Genomic DNA, 23,106 nt, shown 5'->3' with positions numbered 1-23,106 from the left:
TGGGTGGTATGATAGGCCCTGACCTTAAGCAGCCTGGTTTGTTCATATTTGGCACATGATTTGCAGAATTAGCAATAATGTGGGTGGCATTATTATTAACTTAGTTCAATAATAATAATAATAATAATAATAATAATAATAATAAATTACGTGGCTGAGAAACCCCCTTTGGAAAAGTGTTATAGAGTGCATGTTTGTGTTTACATGGCCACCCTGTCAGTCATTTTATAGACACTCCCTCACACCCCTTCACTCTGCACACTGCGTAAAATAGAAAAGTGGACAAGACTAAACAATCTAGAGTGACCTTGGTCTTATTGTTATCTCGCGGGGGGGGGGGGGGGGGGGCAGCTTGACTCAGCCACCCTTATAAATGGCTCCTCATGGTTAAAATTAAGGCCTTCCTTGCGAGACAAGAACCTTCACCATTTGAGTCATGAGTACATTTTCCTGTATTTCTAGTTTATAATTTATTTTCATATTTGCTCTATATTTCTTATTTTATATATATTTATACTACTTGAAAAGCAGCTTACTGTACTTCCAACTTCTTAATATCATTACAGTTCTACTGTCCTGCATATCCTACTATTCTGTTTTTTTATAGAGAGTTTCTCTATTACTATATAAGATATTATAATATCTTATTACTCCTTTTTCATTATTCTTATAAAGTTATTCATGTGTGTGCCCGTCGTCAGTCCTTCCTCTCCCCTTTGCTGGATGCTAGGTCTCCCTTATGTTTATTTTATGACATTTTTTATCCACAACAGTCCCTGCTAATGCTAACTCTAGTTGAACTACCACTTTGTGTTCATGGGTGGGGGAAAAAAATAATTAAAATCTTATTCAGCTCCACCTACTTAACTGATAGAGCCCTAGTCTTGACAAATTTTGAGAAATCTTACCTAATGCACCTTTAAAACTGTCTGCCGTGTGACTGCTGTTATTGGCTGTGTCTCAAATCCAAATCTCTGAATTTACATTCAAAAGTATTTACTCAAATCCAGAAGAATGGTACACAAAACAGATGTTTCGGTAAGTTTGAAGGCGACATGAGAGGTTTATAAAATTCAAACACTAACTGTAATGGGGAAACCGGGAAGTGTTAAAACTCAATAACAGTCTAGAATAGTGTAAAAGTATGTGATTTGAGACACACTGCTAGTTTGTTTAGCAGAGGTAGATGGATGGGGAAATCTGTTCATTTTAATTGAACTACATTAGTGAAACGTGTCAGGATAGGGAGGGGGAAAAACCTAAAATAACAAATGCACTATTCATTTCACTGTGGCTTCTCTGAATGTGAATGTGTAACAAATTTAAAAATATTCACACACAAAATCTGCCTTCGATATTTCTAATATTAATTTGTAAAATAAATAAATGTAACAAATGGAGGAGATAGCGTGTTTCTGCCCTAGTTTGGGAGGGGTCATTCCTATGTTCCCCTGTTCAATATTCTGTTAACACACATTAAGTAGACTTTTCCGAAGGTGTTATGAAATCAGGACTCACTTTCCCAGGGCCCTATTAACTTTATTACCTTTTTAAATTTAAACATCAAAGACAGATTAATTTAAAATCCATCCTTCATCCAGACTTGAAATTTCTGAAAATTGACTAGGTTGCACATGCTGAACCGTTATTGCTCTCTCTTATGCTGAAGCCTAGCTCCAGCTTTAAATCATCATGTGTTCATTATGTGCCATATAACTCTGGGGAACATGGATACACTCCCATTTGGGAACCAGTCTGAAATACATACTAGAAAGTAAATTTGTCTGACATCAAATGTGCAGTTTAGTTCGACTTATAATAAATGTGTTGAATACATTATGGCAAGATGTTTTAAGGGCTGTAGAGGGATATATACTGAAGTACTAGAAGGAATATTTCAACAAAACCGTTACAAGCAAGTTTACAGGAGGAAGCCTAAACATTCCAAAGCAATCAGTAGTTCATCACACAGAAGTGAAAAAGCAGTTGATTAAGAAAATTGATATTCATACAATTATGAGCAGCAGGAGTAGATTTTATAGCGCATTACTCTGATATTGTGCTTTTGGTGGTGAACTGAAGGCCTTCCTGCTGAAGTCTCCTCAAAACAGGTGCATAGATGTTCTTTGTCAATGGTACAACAAGTCCTTTAGTGTTCAGCTCACCTGAAAAGAACAACAAAGTGTTAGCTTGAATTTGCATCCCATTCCAGATAAGAAGTGTCATGGTTACTAAACGTATAAAAATGTAACATTTGTAGAGCATATAGACTACATGTGGACATTTTACCATCCAGGACCATACGAGCTGCAATAGCAGCAGGGTAGCCCACTGTTTTAGCCATGGCAGAGAGGCCATTAGGATCTCCATAGACCACCAGACTGATGTGCTTCATCTCAAGTTCTCCTGTAGGGTGTCTGATGCCAATGTCATTCTTCATGATGATCATATCTCTCTCTCCTTTATCTGATACAACACAAAATAGCATGACAGCTTAGCCCCCATTCCCAGACAGATACTGCTTTAAGTGAGACAGGTGGACATCATAGCTTACCGAAAGCCAGCTTAGCCTCCAGGTGTTTAGTGAATGCTTCCAGGATGGTGTTAGCATGAGGCACAGGCTCCTCACTCAGCATCTCAAACCTGGAAGGGACAAACACCTGGATTACTGGATCCAAAACAAATTCTGAAAGAGATGTGTCTGTGTTGATGTGTTCAGTTTCACTACGCACCATTTGAGAGTCTGCATCCTGAACTCATCTCTTCCGATTTGATTGAACACAGCTTCCTCAAAAGACTCCATGCTAACGTCAGAGGACAAGCCAATTAGCTTACTCAGGAGCTCTTTCTGCAGGCAAGATGGAAACATTATATTAAAATCTAAAAAATATGAGCTGTTTTTTCCATGTGCTTCTTGATGTATTGTATTTGATCCACATTGATCAACCTATACATTAATTTTTACAATTAACATGTGATCTTCAATGGTGACCAAAATGTATTGAGTGATTAAATTCTGAGTTGGCTTTTTTCCCCATTTAAACATCTTTTATTGTCATGTTAGTCTATTTTCACTTTGGTTAACTGTTTCCTACATTACCCACAATGCCAGTCATCTACCTGCTAATAGTGGCACAAGGAGAAATTAGCCCTGGCTTCATCTCTATTTAAAAGAGAGCGAGGCAGCAGCACCTTAGTCTCATATTCTCATCTGTACTCTCTGCTCAAGTAGATAAAATTCCACAGCCTCAAGTTTAATGCTAATACTAATGATAATAATGCTAATACCAGCATCAGTCAATCAAACTAGCCTGAGCAGAGACTCCACTGTAACTCATCACAACTCTCATATACATTCACCGAGCACTTTATTTGGAACACCTGTACACCTACTCATTCTGGTGGAGGTGGTGTAATGGTGTGGGGAATGTTTTCTTGGAACACTTTAGGCCTGTTAATACCGATCAATCATCGCATGTTTGCCACAGCCTATTTGATTATTGTTGCTGACCATGTACATTCCTTCATGGCCACAGTTTACCATTTTCTAACGGCTACTTCCAGCATAATAATGCACCGTGCCACAAATCAAAAGTCATCTCAAACTGGTTTCATCATCTTAGGGAGTTTTTCCTTGCCACTGTCGCCACCGACTTGCTCATTAGGGATAAATTCACACGTTTAAAATCTGTATCCTGTGTTTATACGTTTCTGTAAAGCTGCTTTGAGACAATGTCCACTGTAAGAAGCGCTATACAAATGAAACTGAATTGAATTGAAAATTGAATTCATGAACATGACAATAACTTCTGTGTTCTTCAGTGGCCTTCCCAGTCACCGGCTCTGAATCCAATACAACACCTTGGGGATGTGGTAGAACGGGAGATTGACAGCATGAAAGTGCACCTGAAAAACCTGCAAGAATTCTGTGATGAAGTCATATCAACATGGACCAGAATCTCAAAGAAATGTTCCCAACATCATCTGGAATCCATGACATGAAGAATTAAGGCTGTTTTGAGAGCAAAGGGAGGCCCTATCCAGTATTAATATAGTGTTCCTAATAAAGTGTTCGCTGAGTGTAGCAACATTGCATTTTGGATCTTTCAGTTGCTGGAAAATGTTGATTGAGAAGAGAAGCTCTTGCTCTTTTGTTTTTAGGAGCGAACAGCAAAACCTTGATGTTATCTGTTATGTTTGAGATCAGTGAATTCAAGGATTTCTCCCGTTAAACTCCACTGTAACTTTGCTTGCAACGTCCTCCTGTGAGATCAACACAACACACAACTGCTAGCTTCTCAAGGGAATAACAAAATTTCAGATTTATAAATAAATAAACACCAGTATCACATCGCAAATATTTGAACATACACACATTTAATGTTTTAGGGTAGAGCCTTACCCTAACTACAGAAAAAAACCCTCTGATTTCTAAGAACAAGCAAGCACTTGAAGTAATGAAATTAAAAGTTTAATATTCAAAATATAAGTCACTATTTAAATTTTCAGTCAAGTTGCTGCTGATAATATAATTTATATATATTTTTGTGTTAAATTAGAAAAAAATTGGAAAATAGAGGTATTTTTTCCAATGGTCTCAATGTACAAGTAAATTAAGTGTGTACCCAGGAGACAGGATCGGCTGTGTGTTCCAGCATTGGGCAAGGCTCAGTGTTGATCAGGCCTAGTTTTACAAAGCTGCTCATTGCTCTGCAGAAACCCTGTGGGAACAAAGCACAAAGACATGCTGAACGTTTTCACTCTGGATGCCATTCCTTGCTCGCTTGAGACAAACGAACAAGTTCTAAAAATAAAATCACCTCTCAGAGTTTCTGGGGTCAGAAATATAACTGGTATATGTGAAATCTAACTCGACTTGAGAAACTAGCAGCTGCACACCTGTCTAGACAGTAGCCGGAAAGAACCCTTCTAAAATTACAGACCTCTCATTACAGGCTTTGTATTCATTATTATAAGATCAGGCTGATCGGGTTGTATTATTACGGCTTAGGATTGTAGACCAAGTTACAGTACAAGCTGTCCCAATTGGTCTGACAGAAAATGGTTGCAGGGTGAAAAACCTTAAAGCGTAGAGTTCCTCTGATCAGTGTGTGTGCAGACTCAATGCCATAGGGTTCAGCATATTTGGTGCTGTCTCGATTGGGAAAGCCCTCAAGGTTAAAACCTGGAAAGAAGTCCATGGGCATGGTGGCGTCCATTAGAGACCCACCAGGGGAAATACTGATCAGCTGTAACACACACACACATACACACACAGAGAGAGCGAAAATGCAAAAACACTTAAATCAGTGCCATCCACAATTCTGGAAGTTGTTTATTTGTTTATTTTTTGCAATTAAATATGAACCTTATTTCACTGGGGGGGGACAAACAAAAAAAAAAACACACTAGTAGCCTAATTAAAAGCACAGTAAAAGAAATAAGAATTAAATGCACCATGCAGCAATTCATGATAAAGTTAATCAATGAACTCTTTCTTTGTCCAGTGCGTTTCACATGTCGCTCACAAAAAACAAAAAAAAAACAACAGTGCACCTTTTATTTACATCTGCATTTGTGTCTGTTTAGTACACGTTATCTGTTCAATCTGAATAATGTATTCATATTGGGTTAAATTGTTCATATTTTGGTTATCCTTGGAATACTCATACCTATATACGTAAATAATACCCAAATATGTTGACCATTAGGTAAACGTTGTCTATCGGTAACTACATACAATTTGTCACCCCTTTCTACCCCCATCAATGGAAATAGACCACCAAAGAACCACAGCTGTCCAGGCATTGATATTATTGGGTGGAGGATCATTCTCAGCTAATCAGTGACACTGACTGCAACAGTGTTGCTGAGTCTGTTCGACTGTGTGGTAACTTTCTGTCTACATTATTAGACACATCCACCATGCAAGTGTTCAGTTAGAGATGGCAACTTGGTCAACACAGTGTGTGTTAATTGTCCTCTATTGCTTATCAGTGTCAGCTTCCAAATATAAAACTGCTGGCCTCTTTCCAAACCAGCACTGACATGAAGGTGTTTTAAAATCCTAGAAAACACTGATGCATCTGAGAAATCACATCAGCTCAGACCAGCATCACACCCACTTACAGCAGTGGCATGTCAGTGTGAATTCTGTGTTGCAAACAGTCCATCACATAAATAAGACCCATAGTACCTGTGGTCCTGTGTTAGTCATATTCCATTAATGGATGGAGTATTGAGGTGGTGAAAAACTGATCATAGCAGCAAATGTGCTAGGTGCACCTACTTGAGAAGTTCACCTAATAAAACAGCCAAGGCAAGCACAACCACATGGCTATACACACTTATCAATGTCATTTTTAAAAATAATATATATATATATATAATTTGTAAATTTGTCTCCAACTTTTCCCTTTATCTCAAGAAATTACAATGAGTGTTCCTGACGTAATATGTTCTCAAGGGGATCTTTCAGCTTTTATAAATAAAAATAGCTTTGAAATCACTATGAAAACCGGACATTGATATCACCAGCACTACTCCTCATTCAAGTTACTGAGCTAAAATGTCAAAAGGTAGTAAAAATATAAAACACACACCTTGTTTTTTTTCTACTTTCCACATTTGACATTATAAATGTATAAAATTACAGTCATGTCCCTTAATATGTTACCTAATATCTTAATATTTAATCCAACCTGCAGCTATCCCTTTTTTCAAAATCTTGTGAAAAGATAGTCATTTCACAACTGGATGACTTTACATCGTGTTATTTGGCATGCTTCTCTTCACACACTCATTACCTGGTTGTCTTTGCGATAAATGGCAGGACTGATGGTATTGAGCAACACTCCATATGGACTCCAGCTGAATTTGTAACGCAGTGGATTGTCAGAACACTCTGGTGCAGGAACACCACCACAGAAAGAGCTGTAAGACTCCACCTGTGTGCACGAATAAAGAAAAATACTGCAAATCAATAGCAGTACATACAAAACAAAAACAAAAACAAAATGGCTAAAAGACTACAAATCAACATGCAACACAAAGTGTAAATGGACTGGTCAGATGTCTGCCATAGATGCTAATGATTCTACCAATGGTGATATATCACACCATCACACATAACAGTAAACACACATGACAAGTGAACACAAGCAAAAAATACCTACAGTGCAACCGTCTGCCTTGGCCTGGTCGATGCACTCCATGGCCAACATGTGATCAATGCCAGGGTCCAGGCCCATCTCATTGACTATGGTGATGCCAGCCTCCTCAGCACTGGCAAAACATGCAGCCACAATAAAGCAATGTGAACACATCAGTGAAAGCAGCAAACAGGACCACAATCTGACAATATAATAACTTCAAACAATATTTACCATTTCTGGAGCTCTTTCATGGCTGGAGACTGGTAGCTGGCTGTCACTAGGTTCACTTTCTTACTGATGCAATATTTAGCTACCAAGGGATGATAGGTATATGGCAGCATGCTAAAGATAAAATAAAATATAAAAAAAAAAAAAAAACAGGAAAAGATTAGCTGTGTTTTGTGTAATGTAATGGTATAATGGTGGAAAACAGATCGAAGAGTTTATCATGGAGTCCATGCCTGATGACTAGGTCATGATCCTTGACCAGAAACTCGAGATGGCCTTCTTGGCTAGTCACATCAAGCATTATAGGTATGGTGTTTGGGTATTTGGAAGCCAGTTCCTCAGCCTGGCTTAGAAGCACTGATGCTGAAAACAAGCACAACAGAAACTTAAGTTTAGACGCACTTACTCAAAATAAACTAGAGGGAATTCCTGCTTTTAAAATAAGCCTAGTAGGATTTCTATGCTATAGTCCATGGCACTTACCCACTGTGACTTGGGTGCCAGGATCCCTGGTGAGATACTCAACAACAGGGCGAGACACATAGCCAGAACCTAGCAGCAAAACACGCTTCATTCCGCCTTTCTTCAGGATCTTTTCAGATTCCCTGTGAAATGTCACAACCATGAGAAAGGGGACACACACACACACACAAGCTTTTAAGTGTGACATGATAAACTATTGATAAAATGGCACACTTATATAGCGCTTTTATCTAAAGTGCTTTACACTGTATCTCATTCACCCATTCACACACACACTCCAATGGTAGCAGAGCTGCCATGCAAGGCGCTAACTTGCCACCGGGAACAACTTGGGGTACAGTGTCTTGCCCAAGGTCACTTCGGCATGTGCAGTCATGTGGGCCGGGAATCGAAACCAACCCTACGATTAGTGGACAACCCACTCTACCACCTGAGCCACAGCAGCCCATTGATACTAACTATTGATAGTTAGACTATCTATTGATAGTTGATATTGATAATTAGCTATTGATAGTTAGAAGAAATCTATGCTTGTTTACCTTATGAAATGTTTTCAGCCACATTTGGCTGCAGAGGTCTAATTAACAACTTCTTTAAAGAGTGAAGGAACACTTTCTTGGTGTTATTACTTTAATTATTTAAATGTAAACAGGGCAATAAATACCTATTTAGACTACATGAACTGTTATGTCCATGTGAATCTCAAGTACAATAAACACATCCCACACAAATAAAACACCTATATATGAAGCAGATGGACATGTGACAAATGCAGTCTATAAATCACTTGGATTTTTTTGAAAAAAAAAGAAAAATACATGCAATAAAGGCAAGAGCGAGTGTAGAGGAACTAATTTACAAGCACAGGAAGGTTGACGGCTTTTCATAAAGTAAGTTGCCAGAGTGTGAAAGAAAAATTAAGATGGTCTTATGAAAAGCAATAACACTTAAAACAATAGAACGTCTATGATTAAGATGATACATTGTGTCCTTTAGTAAATACTGAAAGTCTCAATTGGCTGACGTGAATAGTTGGTGAAAGTGAATTTTGTCAGAAATGTTTTGATTTTGGATGGCTTTAAAAACATTAATATATATATATATATATATATATATATATATATATATAGCTGTCAGATAGCATGCCAAAATCTCATTTTGGGACAAGAACAAGTGGAAACATGTTAGTTGTGATGAAAGATAACGAGATGGTCTACCCTCGAGAGAAATCTCCATACTGGAATGCTCCAGCCATGCAAGGTGTTAAGGCAGTGAAGGCACAGAAACCACACGCTGACCGTACTGTGCCTGAACAGAACACATATGGCTGGAGGTTAGTGTGAACATTAAACCATGTGTGATGATCGGGCTTTGTCTGGAAAGTAGTTCATTTGGTTTTGAGGGAAAAAAGGATTTTCTTTCTTTTTTTTTTTTAAAGTAAAGATGCTTGAATATTTGGAGCAAGATATCCCCTCAGAAATGCTCAAATATCTCGCAGAGTTAGTAATATACAGGCCAAAAACACAAAGGTTTCAGATGAATTTCAACTGCTTTCAAATTGCTAATTAATAGTCAAGCAAATTCATACAAATTTTTCATAAATCCATGCTGATCCTTTAATGTAAACTGATTTAGGTACTTAATTTTAATTTAGAGGAAGGTATTTTCGCCTAACAGTCCAAAAAAATGGCAATGATCTGAATGAACTGTGTTACACTTTTAAAAAACACATTCTGTAAATAAGTGATGATAGGGGTTGATGATTCAGGGGAAGTTGCAAGGCAGGGTTGTACTTTGGCACATATCTCCTTTAGCAAGTATTTGATTTTGAATAATTTTGCATTCCAAAACTTTTTTTAAAAATGGATTAATTAATAAAAAAAATATCAAAACATGTTATACTTCTCACTTAACAGACAATCATGACATATGTCAATTATGACTGTATAATAAGTGATGCTTAGTCTTTCAGTCATACACGGGAAAGGCATAGGCTTCAGTTTCCTGTTGCATTTGACCTTTTGTATTGAACTGCTGGCATTTTGGTGATTTTATGACTGTGTATTTTACAGACATTAATGCATTCAACTTCATCATGTAAGGAATAACACGACAGATTGTGCTAATATACGAAAATATTGCGCATAATGGGGTCATGCCACAGCGGATGCACAGCAACATCTTTGTCGCAGATGTTATTCGGCAGCAATTTGCCAACGATTACAATGAATTTATTAATGAACAATAAACTAAATTTACTGTTAAAAAACGTTTTATACCACAGCATGGTTAAATGCTCGAATCTGACTGGTCAGAAGGTAAGCCGGAAAGTAGTTCCGGCTGTACCATGAACTATAGGTTTATATTAATGCGCTCGTTTGAATACATTATTGTTTCGACACTAACAGCTTGTCGAACAGGAAGTTGTAAAGCTGACACTACTAACAATACTAATAACAAACTGATTTAAAAAACATGTTTAACAAAGTAAAATGTATAAGTGTTTATTTCGTTTTTCTGTTAGACATTTACTTAAAATTTATGAAAAGCGAGAAAAGCGCCAGATCATAACTACTACGCAACTGGCAATCAATTCAGATTCATGTCTCGACTGGCTTATCTGCCTTTATATTAAACACGATAAAATGCAGAGAACCTACACATATGTTAGCAGCTCTGAAAACCCAATATACAGACCTATACTGAGAAATATTGCATAAAAATGAAAAGTAGGATTACCTAAAGTACTTATAAAATATAAAAAAATAAAAGAAAAAGGATGTCCAGTGGCCGAGAAGTGCAAAACAAACCACACAGCTGAAAACAAAGTAACAAATACAAAAACAAAACAACAAATTCTAAACACAATGGCAAATCCGAAAACAAAATAACAAGTCAAAATGAAAAGTTGGACAAAATAGAAAAGATAGGTATATATTGCAAATGGATTACTTATAGCTGATTGGACGACACATCTGTCAATCAAGATATACCACCTTAAATAAATGTTGTTTCTATAGGCATTATCTGTTCTTCAGTCTTTGAGAGAAGTTTTCAAAATCAGTGAATTGTACTGTATCGTTTTCAAACCATTTTCACATTTTATATTCAAAGCATTTGACAATTGTTTTAATGGTAAAGAATGACAGAGCTAAAGTATGAAAAGCTGACATTATGTAAAGTTTCCTAATTTTTAATCTCAAACATAACTTGGAACTTATAGCTAAAGGCAAACAGACATCCTTTATTTTTTTCCCCCAAACATTGTACATAGCATTCAAACAACAAAACACTGTACATAGCATACATGCTATATAATGCTTCTTACCTTTTCTCTCTTAACTTCTGAATGTACTCAAACTTAGGAGTCAACTTCCCGTTAGATGCTATTACAGCCTTGAATGAGAACAAAATGAGATCAACATGTGATCAAAGTTAAGCGTTAACTCCCAGGCTAGAGGGCTTAAGCAAAGCATTCAAGTAGCTACTTAAAAGTAGTAGAAACTTTGGATACACAAAAACGTTTGGCTTGTCAGGCACAGTGATGAACTGACACACATGAACACTAGATAAAAAAGACATTGGGAGACATCAGACTTACATCTCTGACTTGTGGAGAGAAGCTCTCTTCATCTAGTGGTCTTGTTGCATCTGACTGAAGCTGAGGATATAAAGAAAGCAATATTAAAAATTAAATGAACATCAACAAAAGGACATGTGATAATTAACACAAAACAGTAAACAGTTTAAGTGACCAAAACCTTTTTGTATCCAGTGCAGTCTTCTCCAAAAGAAAACCAAACTGATAAGGAAGCTGATTATTACTTACCATTTCCCAAATGTAGGGGGACAAGCGATTGCCAAAATAATCTGTAGCCTCAATGGGAAGCTGGGCAGGCAAGTTATCAATAGAGCACATGAGAATGCCATTTCCTTCCACACTATAAAGGAAAAAAATAAGAAACAACGATGCTTTCTGATCAGTATTCATAGCTCCCTCTTGTTTATGAACAGCATTAAGTCATACTCATACCTGTCATGGTCTATGTGCTGGTTGGCGTCATACATGCAAAAGGGCTTCTGAATGGTAGTGCACTCGGTCATGAAATCAATGGAACCTCCTGTGTCTGCAGAAATGTCACAAATTGCCAAGAACCTGGCAAAGATTGATAAAGAAAATATAAATAATATTGCTGAATATCTTTTTACAAAATCTCAGTATGGAACACAGCTAAGCAAAATGGTCCACAAGCCATTTTTACATCCCTATCTTAATGTTATCAGCATTGTAATTACAATAATCATTAAGTTCACCGATTTTATATTTAAGGTTAAAATACTTAGCTCACAATCAAAACCCATGATTATAAAATTATCACATCTTTCCAGAAAACAGGACAAGGAAACTGCCTTTCAATTAAATAATAAACCTGTGGCTCTTCTCTTTTAATGGACCATGGTGATACCAAAACAGGCTACCAGGAAAACAGGAAATGGAAATACATATCCATTTGTGAGCATATCAAGTAATGAGAAAAATTAAACACTCATAGAAAGGATCAGAAAATGGTTATGGTTCAGTTGCACAGAGAAAGGCATCAGCTGTTTCAAAGAAAAGAGTTGTTGAATGTGGCAAAGAGAGAGAGTTCCTTCTTTAAGAGAGAGCTGACCAAGAACTGTCTCAAGGAAATTGCAGATATCAGATATGATTATCCAACAACCCATCTTCTATACTGCTTTTCCTACAGGGGAACCTGGAGCCCATCCCAGGGAGCATCGGGCACAAGGCGGGGTACACCTTGGACAGGGTACCAATCCATCGCAGGATGTCTTTGGAGTGGAGGAGAAAACCGGAGTATCCGGAGGAAACCCCCACAGCACAGGGAGAACATGCAAACACAGGGCAGCAGTGGGAAATGAACCCCCAACCCTGGAGGTGCTAAGCCACTGTACACCCTCAGATATTATGAAAATTCTTATCTGAAACTGAAACTCTGGACACAGTGGGCAATACAAAAAATGTAACTGACAAATTGACAAACTATAAGCCCAAGGCCATTTTAAAAGAGCCCAATTGCTGGGGATAACACCTTATATGGCAAAAGTGAAAATTATTTATGATTAAAAGGAATATTTTAAATAAATTCAACAAAATCATAAAAAATATTTCTAATTTGCACACAGTTCCTGGGAACTCTGTTGTTGCCTTTGAGAATGTCCTTGGGGTAAAAGTATGATTTGCACACATGCAAAGGCCCTTTGTTGTCTATTACCCTAGGAAAACCAAAGAACACACCAAAGAAAAAAATTGGGACTAGAGACTAGGAAAATCCCCCATATGGGGTACCAAGTTTAAAATATGATGGCATATCAGTTATGCAACAATCACAGAAATGTTTTGGACCAACCATCTCAGTCTCCTGTAGTGGGAAAACCACATACATAAAAGCTTAGTATATTAAGGAGCTTGAAATATTCAGTATGAAGGAGTCCAAAATCAATCAAGTGTCTCCAATCTTGTTATACATTACTTGAAGACACCAAGGGAGGCTTCACCAAATATTAATTGTCAGGGTGCAGATAATTTTGTTTTTGGATTATAAAGTGAATCAAACCAAACACAATCTGAACTGTGTAATTAAAACACACAGCTGACAAAGGCATGTATAACACTTGCTATATATGATCTAAAATAAAATAAATGATTTATAATCAAACATCTTGTAATTAATACCTCGCACAACAAAATGATGTACTGTAACTGAGGAAAACTAATGACGTTGAACAAAATCTCACTTGTGTGGCAGGGTGGGCCAGCCTTCGGTCACTGTGCCTAAAGCTTTTGAAGGTCTAATAAGCTTCTGTGCATCCAGTTGCCGCAGCAGCCTCGGAGTCTGCGGGTCCCAGTAGATGCCGTTTATCAGACAAGTTGTGTAAGGTGCTACCTTTAAAACACAATAGCTGAGGTCAATTTCTCCGATATTGAAAACAGCTAATGGCAAACTACTGTGAACGACAACCTCATTAAAACAATTTGACAAATTAACATTAAACATGTCTCTTAGTGACAATAAATGAGTCTAGGAGTGAGCAAATCTCTACTGGGCATAAAAACCTTGAGAGCTTGAGCATTACACAGTAATTTTATTCCTTTTGACTAATTAATGAAGAACTGACTTGATGACTAGCTCTCTTGAGCTTTAATATGTTAAGAGAGTCTGTAAGCTGCATTCAATTCATAGCTCAGTGAAGTGTGGAAATCATTAAAAGGAAGACAAGCTCCCCCTGCAACTTGCAGAAACCGAGTCACTACTGTTTTTACGTGTTTTTTTTTCCAAGATAGATACAAACCGATTTATGTGTAAATCATCTGTAGTAGCTTTACGTTACTATATAACGTAAACCTTTATTGATCAGCTTCAAATCTTAATTTGCAATGAATTACTGCACTTTTATACAGGGATTATGTGTAAATAGCTTATGTATTTCAATTACACACATTCTATGAAAGCCAGTCATTTCATATGAATGCTATTAACTAAGAAATATTAGATTAAAAGAAAGCCAGCCAACACCTCCATAAATTAAAACAAATAAGACCAGTCCTTCAATTAACAAGTCCTTCAGTTCTGTCTGCCATGGCATCTTGTCTTAATGCTGTGCAACACTTCATTAGAGCCAGCACTAAGTGACGGATAAGTGACCGATCTGTTATAAGACGCAATAAACCAAGATGCAAAGAGTTGCTCCCTAGTGTGCTGCATGCCATCACCAGCTTCCTATGTCACATACCCTTCTGCTTTTCCAACACACCAAAAGAGAGGGCTTATTGGTGTATGACAGATTTCTGGCTGAGATGCTTTGATTTGAAGAAAAAAAAAAAATCATTAAATAGTATTTTCCAAGTGTGACGTGTTTGGTGTCCATGATCACCTGGGACTTAGCCATTTCAGGTGCTGTTATGCACTAAATAATATAGATTTGTATTAGCATATACTTCTAGCTCTAAGAATTTCTTTTGCCGTTTACTCCTCATTTCAGTGCTGTGAACTTTGCCTTTTATGGAGTTTTGTGGGCATCACTAAATGCAAATCGGCTATGACAGGAATGCACCTGGTAATTTACAGGGGCCGGCTGCACCAGCTGGACGTACACCCAGTTATAAGACTAGGTAGAATTAATACCTGTTGCACCATCTAGGCATAGTACTACATCAGAGACTAAATCTTACACCTAGTCAAAGGTAGGTGTAAAGTGAAAAATCTTAGTGAATATATTTTTTACATTGGACTAGTTTCCAAAGTACTAAAAATAAAAACTTTAATACAATGGCGTGTCTAATATACAGGCTACAAGATCAGTGTGTGTGAAAATGTAATGAGAGACCACACCAATCCTCTGGATTTATATGGAGATAGAGAACTTATTGAAATTAATTGACGAGTTATCACCGCAGTCGTAACGTAATGTATAGGAACGGAGCGCTGTCCCTAATGGCTTCCTAATCCAGCCTCTGCTTCATTGAATGCCGCTGTTATCCTCAGCCAGACGTCTTGTTTTTTCTTATTAATTAGTTATGGCATTGTTTTGTTTGCATACTAAAATATACATATACTTAATGTATTGTTCAATTATGTTTCTTGTTTCATAATCTGAGTAATTTAATTTTAATTTCTTTGGCTCAGCTGTCATTTTTAATCTATTCGTTGGTGCTAGTAAATGCAAGTTTGTAACCATAGCAACGTGAATGGCATGGCAACTGTCACTGCGGTTTAGAGATGGCTCGATACCACAATTTTGGCTTCGGTACGATATCAGAATCTAATATCTCGGTGTCGATACTAAATCGATACCATAGGTGACAAATAACCAGCCTCGAAAGATAAATGAATTGAAAATTTTATTTAAAAACACTGCCTAAAACTCTGCAATAACAAATGTGCAAACAAAATGTAACAAAAAAAAAACTACAGGGAACATAGGTTAAATTTTCATTTTGGAGAAACTTATTAATCTTAGTTATTGTTTAGGTTTGTGTTTGGGTTCATATTAGTTTAATGCATAAAGTAATATGAACCTGCTAATCATGTATTAGTGTATTTATAAATAATTACTGATTAATAAATGCTATAATACTGTTAGGTCAGGTTACCTAATGAATGTTGACAAATGTAGCTTTATTGTAAAGTGTTATTCTAACATTCATAACATTCAGACCTAAACTTCATTGGTTCTAGCATGTCACGCATGCACGTTTGAGCTTTTGTGTTTACCATATCCTATTTAATTGATACGCTCATGTATGTGCGTTGATCAGTGCTGTAAAGAAAAGTCTAAATTAAATCAGTTGAATGATGGACTCACCTGTCAATCTCTGAACTCGTTGAGCAAATCAGGATGAGCAATCGACAAATGCTTAGCAAGCTTTGATGCGTTGCCTCCCACGGCAACACATGCTTTAAAGCAGCGCTTGCACTTTGGTAGGCAAAGTAATGCCATATTTCACTCCTACTGCTCTCTTTATTTATTAGTTTCGGGCATGTAGAAGGAGTTTTATCTGTTTGATCCATCGTGTTCCTCCGTTGTCACATGTGCCGGTTTTTCATCAGTTTGGGTCGAACTTCGGAACAGCAGTGCATCAAATACCGAATTGAGCAAAATTATGATATTGTACCATTTGAAATATAATATATACCGGTATTTTTCCACTATCGGTATACCATGCATCCCTACTGTCGTAGAATGTGTCAGCATGGATGCATATTGTCTATGCTGGGCATAGCTGCACCTAGTCTTAAGTTCAGATGATGCAACCGGTGTAAATATTTATCACAAGCCTGGTTGTAGCTAAGCCAGGTGTAGGGCTTCCACCCAACTATTTTTTTTTTCTTACATTCATGCTGGTGCAACTGGCCACAGGTGATTTGCATTTATGAACATACACATGCAAGTACAAAAAAAAAAAAAATCAGCGTTTCTGAAACTTTTGTGAATCTAGCGGAAATTTTTGGTTCAGTTTAGCTTATGCGATCATTTACATAAAACTTCAGTTGATGATTGATAAATGAGGGACATTATTTTTAAGAGAATTAAAAACTGAGGTAGCAAATGTATACTGCCCCTCAAAGTTAGGTTGAGGCAATGCTCAAGGGCGGTATACTGATAAAGAATGAAGAAAGAAAGATGCATTAGACTTAATATTCTTGAGCCTGAATTTGCCACAAAACAATCAGTATCTATAACAAATGAATTTTTTTTATTCACTAGCAACTGCGTGTATGTGGAAGCCATGTCATTGCAGAACATGGTTTTTGCAATAGAGACTGGGGAAAAAGCAAAAAGGCAAAGCATAATTTCATACATGCTTTATATACTTGTATTCATCATGAGGTTTTGAACTATTACATAAGATTCAGCAAAAATATATTTTAAAAAACTCACACATTTTGGATATTTGTACATCCATAGTACTCACACTAGATCTGAAGTGAGAGGTGTAACGTTCAGGATGGTGCTCATACTCGAAAGGATCATAAACGCCATCACTCTTTCGAACTAAATGGTGGTGCCTGCTGATCACTGTACCATAGACTTTTGTCAGGTCTGTAGATACACCCATAATAAACCAAGTCAAATGGAAGGAAACGAATTAAATTGACAAAATCAAAAAGACTGTATCCTGTATATTGCATGCAATGCAGGTTAAGCCAAACGTGACAAAAAGGTACTTATCAAGAACTAAACATAAGTTTAGTAAGAAGAAATGGGTGGAGGCAGTACCTCCTGATTCGGAGACCTCTTTCAGTTCATGTGGCTCCACATATTCACATGGAAGCTCATTGAAAATATCTTGTGCACCCTACAGAGGATTGATTAAAATGAAGGTGAATAACAGATGGCATACTTTGTAATGTGATTCCATAGGAGAATTGTACTGTATTTGTCATACGCACATTAGATACATTGCCTGTGCCAGTGAACACAAATGTGAGTGGACCAATGGACTTCGGCATGAGGCCCAGTGAGATCTCATACCCACAATCCCTCACTGCTTGTATGGCTTGACTGACATTCCTGTAATTGTGCGCCATTCCAATGTGCTGTTGAGGGGGGAAAAAAGTGCCACATTAAGCATCTATTTAAATTACAGAATTTATGACTTACTGAGATATATAAATATGATGCTTACAGAGATTTATTTTTTAACCCACACATAATCAGTGAGTAGCATGAGGAAAAATGACATCTAAAAAAGTGGCCGAGGTGCCTTGCAACATACTACATTATAGTAGTACATTGGTGGCGCAGGGACGCAGGAAGCAGGAACCCTCGTCCCTCGAGTTGACGCTATTTTTTCTCAATTTCTATATTTTCAAAATACCATTTTTCAGGATTATAATGTGTGAACATATCACCGATACTATTTTAGATTAAAAACAATTGTAAAGTTGCGAGATCGCTAAGCTTTCATCGGATTTTACAAACATCCGCGACTAGCATCATAGTTTTTCATTATATTCGGTTTCGGCCAAGAATTTTCATTTTGGTGCATCCCTAAATCAAACCCCTTCTAAATATAACCAATTCTTCCCTCAGCACTGGCTATGTACCTAAATCATTTAAATTAGCAGTTATTAAACCCCTGATTAAAAAACCTGACCTTGAGCCCTGTCAATTGTCCAACTATAGACCTATATCAAAGCTCCTCTTTTTTTCTAAGATCTTAGAAAAGGCTGTAGCACAGCAGCTATGCTCGTACCTACATAGGAACAACATTCATGAACTGTATCAGTCAGGATTTAGGCCTCATCATAGCACAGAGGCAGCACTGCTTGGATTACTGTAATGCCTTACTGTCTGGATGTTCCATTAGGTGCATAAACAAGCTTCAGTTAGTCCAGTATGCAGTTGCAGGAGTCCTTACTAGAACCACACTTAATAGGCTCCTAGTAAAAATTTTGCATTGATTATAAAATACTACTATTGACCTATAAAGCACTGAATGGTCTCGCACCACAGTACCTAAGCGAACTTTTGGTCTTTTATGATCCCCCACGCCTACTTCAATCAAAAGGTGCAGGCTATTTGTTGGTACCTCGAATAGTGAAGGCTACAGCAGGGGAAAGAGCTTTCTCTTACAAAGACCCACAGTTATGAAACTTAGTGTTTGGGACTCAGACACAGTCTCAGTGTTTAAGTCCAGGCTGAAAACATATTTGTATGTGTAGCTCGACAGAAGGAGAGAGGGAGAGGGAGGTAAAAGAAAGGGAGAGATTGTTAGGAATGCTTATTATCCTGTAATGGATAAGACTGTACATTGTGGTAAAAATAAATAAATAAATAAGTCTGTTCATGGTAAGCTTGAGTAAATAATACTCTGACAATGCCAGTGATCCTGACCCTTTCTGCTCTCCGTACCTGCCTGATCTATCCTGATGCCCTACTTCTGGTTGGAGTGATCATCAACTGGAGCCTACATTCTGCTACTGAGGATGGCCCCAAGCAGTACAGCCTGGAGATTGCTGAGGATGGTGCCACTTGAAGTACCATGGAAATGGTTTTAGACCTCAATTTCACATGGTCAGTTGTGCTGTGGTTGCTGGGAATACGGTTGCTGCTATAGCCTTAGGACTGCAATTACGACATGGAGTTTTGCACTCAAGTCTCCTTAAGTGAACAGTGGATCAGTTGAACAAAACCGACTTCATATAAAAACCATAATGAACTTCCATTTACTTTCACACTATCTGTTATTACCCAGATGAGGATGGGTTCCCTTTTGAGTCTGGTTCCTCTCAAGGTTTCTTCCTCATATCATCTTAGGGAGTTTTTCCTTGCCACTGTCTTGCTCATTAGGGATACAGTCACACATTTCAAATCTGTATCCTGTGTTTATATGTTTCTGTAAAGCTGCTTTGAGACAATGTTCATTATAAAAAGTGCTATACAAATAAAATTGAAATTGAGATGGATTGTCCTCTGTAGGACAATCTGTAGATGAACATTGCCAGACTAGGTGAAGCATAAAACATCTCATAAATGAAAGAGATCATACCATAAAGGGAGTGTGGTGCCCAAGGGCCAGGAATCGGAGACCAAGCCCATGCAAAATGTTAATCATTCCTGCAGGAATAGAGAAAAGTAGCAGTCAAGCTTGTACCACAGCTTTTTCCAAAACACATATTCAGCATTCTCCTTTTCCTCAGTATTCAGTGCTGCAGAATCTAAGCCAAACAACCCTTTTCAACATGTTAAACCACATCTAGATTAAGTAATTTCATATGGAATTTCCTACCATTTTCTAAAATGAAGAAAAACACATTAAACATCACAAGAAAATGCATTACTTTACCAGCAACACCAGCCCACTTTCCAAATGCAACAATTCGGAACCCATTATCGTCAACCATTTTCTCATAATCAATCAGCCGCACTTCCTGGAAAGAATAAAACATTGACTTAGGAATCTAAGCTTCTAAAACACCAGTTTTCTCCAAAATATTCATGCATCTTTATCAAAGTACGGCTCTGTGTATTTTATCTAGGTTCTTGGTTCAGCAAGTATGGCATATTAAGGTCTGCACAAATTGCATGCAGAGAAGAACTGATAAGAGCTGTTGCCCGAAAAAAAGGATAAACATCAGGGGGTCATTGAATAGTTTTACCTTTTTGAGTATATCATCTAGAAGACCCATGTTAGCCTCCTGGGCTTTGATGGTGTGGGAAAAGAAAGCGTAGGTTTTTCGTGGAATGATCTTTTCTTCTGGCGGCCTCTTCACCCCAATGATGAGAGAAGCCTCTGAGATGTCCTCCTGTATAATGGCTCCTGCTTTCTCATAGAACTAAAAAAGACATCAGTGTGATTCCACATCTAACTCATTTTCTCATAAGAGCTGAGGAAGCCACTTAACATGACTGAATAAGCATCACATTGTGATTATAACTGGCAGAATGAGTCACAAATAAGGCATTTTATTTATTGTATAGTAATGGTCAAATGTGCAACAGCTCTTTGTAAAACCTAGCTTTTCTTGATTTCTAAACTGCAAAAACTTAATTTGTATTAGGTGCTTGACATGAAAATCAAATGTGGGGACATGGGAAAACCTGGTCACTTGGTCACATTGTGAAATTTCACTCACACACACACACACACACACTTCCTGAACTGAAATTTGTGTCTCTCGCACATATCTCTCCACCAGAAGTAAAGTTCTAGCATTTTAACGTCTAAAAAAGAAGAAGTGAAAAAGGAAGAAAAAAAATCACATCTACAGAGTCCGTTGAAAGACGCTCCACCTTCCTCGACATTTATTAGGCAATTTAAACATTTAAAAACAATGATGTGAGTGTCATGAACATTTTGACAGCCAGTATCTGACTATAAACTGAACTGACAGGCTTATGCCCATTTCACTATGGCATATAACTATCCATCGACTTGATCAAATCGTGAGAAAAATCACTCTTAGTTAGCAAGGTTTTAGACATTTTAATGCAGAATAATTGCATTTACCTCTGTGTTTGTTAAAATGGTTCTGTACACAACATGACCTTGGCAGGCAGAAAGTCAGAGCAGTGTTATAAAGTAGCCTAAATAAAAACAAAAACCTGATTTTGTAAAATCATTTTAGGCTGTTTTGCAGAATTTTGCCATGGTGACGGGGTTTCCCAGACCACTACACAATTAAATAATTGCTTAAAAATCTCCAACACCAACAGAAAGGCTGCTGGTCATAGAAATATTTGAACCAACAAACAGAACTAACACAGATGGTTTACTGATCAGTTTTGTTCTTTATACTGTGTGTGTATATCAAACAGGCCCGTGTTTACTCACTCTATTGTGGATGGCTCTCCTGTTGGAGGGCTGCACCAGCACTTTATAACCCGCTGCAGTGATTTCCTTCACATGTTGCGGGGCAAGGGGTGCCCGTCTCTCCCACACGTTAACGTCCTCTCGTCGGATAGCCATCACAGTCTTATGATGACACGACCTCCTCTGGCTGCAGACACAGCCGTCCACCCTCCTGCTCTGGCCTCTAAGAAGTCGCAGCATGGTTCACCCAGGCTTCACTTAAAAGTTATGACTACACAGGTGCAGAGAGGTTAGCAAGGGCCACAGTGTGAACATATACAAAAAACCTTCTGAATCTTTTCACACACTGACAATATATGTAGATTTGGTTTTAGAAGGGAGAAGACTGCAGCTGAATACAAAAACACGACAAGTATTATATATACTACATATATGTGTCAAATACAATAGGGCATGCTGTTATGGGAAATTAATCATTATTGAGTGATGGGATATCGGCCTGTCAGAGCAAATTTCTGGGCCAGAAAAATGCAATGCCAAATTGTGACTCACAGTTTTTCTACAGTATGTCTCAAATAACATGATTATTGAGGGTGTAGAAAAACGTTTCCAAATATAAACTGCACCTTTAAAATATGAAACCACCATTATATATTTCATACGTCTCTCCCCTGGGAACACTTATCTACTGTCTGTAGTCTGGCCATGAGCTTCACTTCACTGAAGGTCAGTCTGATTTCTATGAAAAATATTTATTTATTTATTTTTACATATTTTATATCTGTGGTCATGTGAAACCTTATTATAAATGCCAGTGATCCTGTTTTAGTTTCTCTCGCTGTAATACACTGTAAGACTGTGTAGAGTATCTCTACATTCACCTACCTTAGTAGTGCTCTGTGCTGAAATGGCCGGCTTACTGACAACACACACACACCCCCCGGCCTGCCAGTCAGTACGGATCTGCTGCCGTGTTATATCGCACTATTTCTGACCTAGAAATGCTTCTGACTGGTGAGAGAGTCAGTCCTCGGATCTTGTCCAAAATAGCAGCTAGAGCAGGGTGGGATTTCGGTCGCTGACTTGCCTCCTACTGAAAATCCCACCAATCCCACGCCTGAGCGCGGTTCTACCTCCTTTATTTCACAGGCGCTGCTTTCCGTGTCCTTGACGTCAACGTCGCATTTTTATGACTTCACTGTCGGGCACAGGAAGAGTTGTGCGCGCGTGCAGAGTGTTCCCCTCCTTCTCACGCACCCGCGCATTCAAATAGTCAGGAAGGAAATCATGTACAGTAGACCGGGATTTTATTTCCCCAGTGTATTCAAATGAGTTATCGCTCATGTAATTATACAAATATAACTTGCTCCGGTTAAAATTATATACTAAAATATAAACACACAAATCAGCGCATTGACTTCA

The 23,106-nt window shown here is 37.8% G+C and overlaps 1 protein-coding gene across 1 annotated transcript; it reads right to left on the bottom strand.

The window, feature by feature from the left end:
• Positions 1-429: 429 nt before the first annotated feature.
• On the bottom strand, positions 430-23,106 carry aass (aminoadipate-semialdehyde synthase). The gene is made up of 24 exons (XM_053641898.1): positions 22,570-23,106; positions 21,706-21,955; positions 20,531-20,707; positions 20,218-20,302; positions 19,921-19,988; positions 17,819-17,965; positions 17,646-17,724; positions 17,341-17,468; positions 13,662-13,810; positions 11,899-12,021; positions 11,695-11,806; positions 11,467-11,526; positions 11,194-11,261; positions 7,866-7,987; positions 7,616-7,745; positions 7,386-7,496; positions 7,176-7,284; positions 6,807-6,947; positions 5,082-5,249; positions 4,626-4,721; positions 2,733-2,848; positions 2,555-2,643; positions 2,290-2,466; positions 430-2,165 (listed from the first exon to the last, which is right to left on the bottom strand). Exons 2-24 carry the CDS (start codon positions 21,922-21,924, stop codon positions 2,047-2,049), a joined length of 2,793 nt encoding a protein of 930 aa, XP_053497873.1. The 5' UTR covers positions 21,925-21,955; positions 22,570-23,106; the 3' UTR covers positions 430-2,046.

Source organism: Ictalurus furcatus, chromosome 14 (genome assembly GCF_023375685.1).
Source record: "Ictalurus furcatus strain D&B chromosome 14, Billie_1.0, whole genome shotgun sequence".
Classification (NCBI taxonomy): Eukaryota; Metazoa; Chordata; class Actinopteri; order Siluriformes; family Ictaluridae; genus Ictalurus; species Ictalurus furcatus.
The sequence above is the reverse complement of the archived record's forward strand: the minus strand, read 5'-3'. Positions and strand labels throughout refer to the sequence as shown.

What these genes read in the sequence shown, in the direction of transcription:
- aass (XM_053641898.1), bottom strand. Translation starts at nt 21,924, where the DNA reads ATGCTGCGACTTCTTAGAGGCCAGAGCAGGAGGGTGGACGGCTGTGTC. An exon ending in GGCACCACACTCCCTTTATG is followed by an intron (nt 17,966 to 19,920) that starts GTATGATCTCTT and finishes CCCCCTCAACAG; the next exon opens with CACATTGGAATGGCGCACAA. An exon ending in GGAGGCTAAGCTGGCTTTCG is followed by an intron (nt 2,467 to 2,554) that starts GTAAGCTATGAT and finishes GTGTTGTATCAG; the next exon opens with ATAAAGGAGAGAGAGATATG.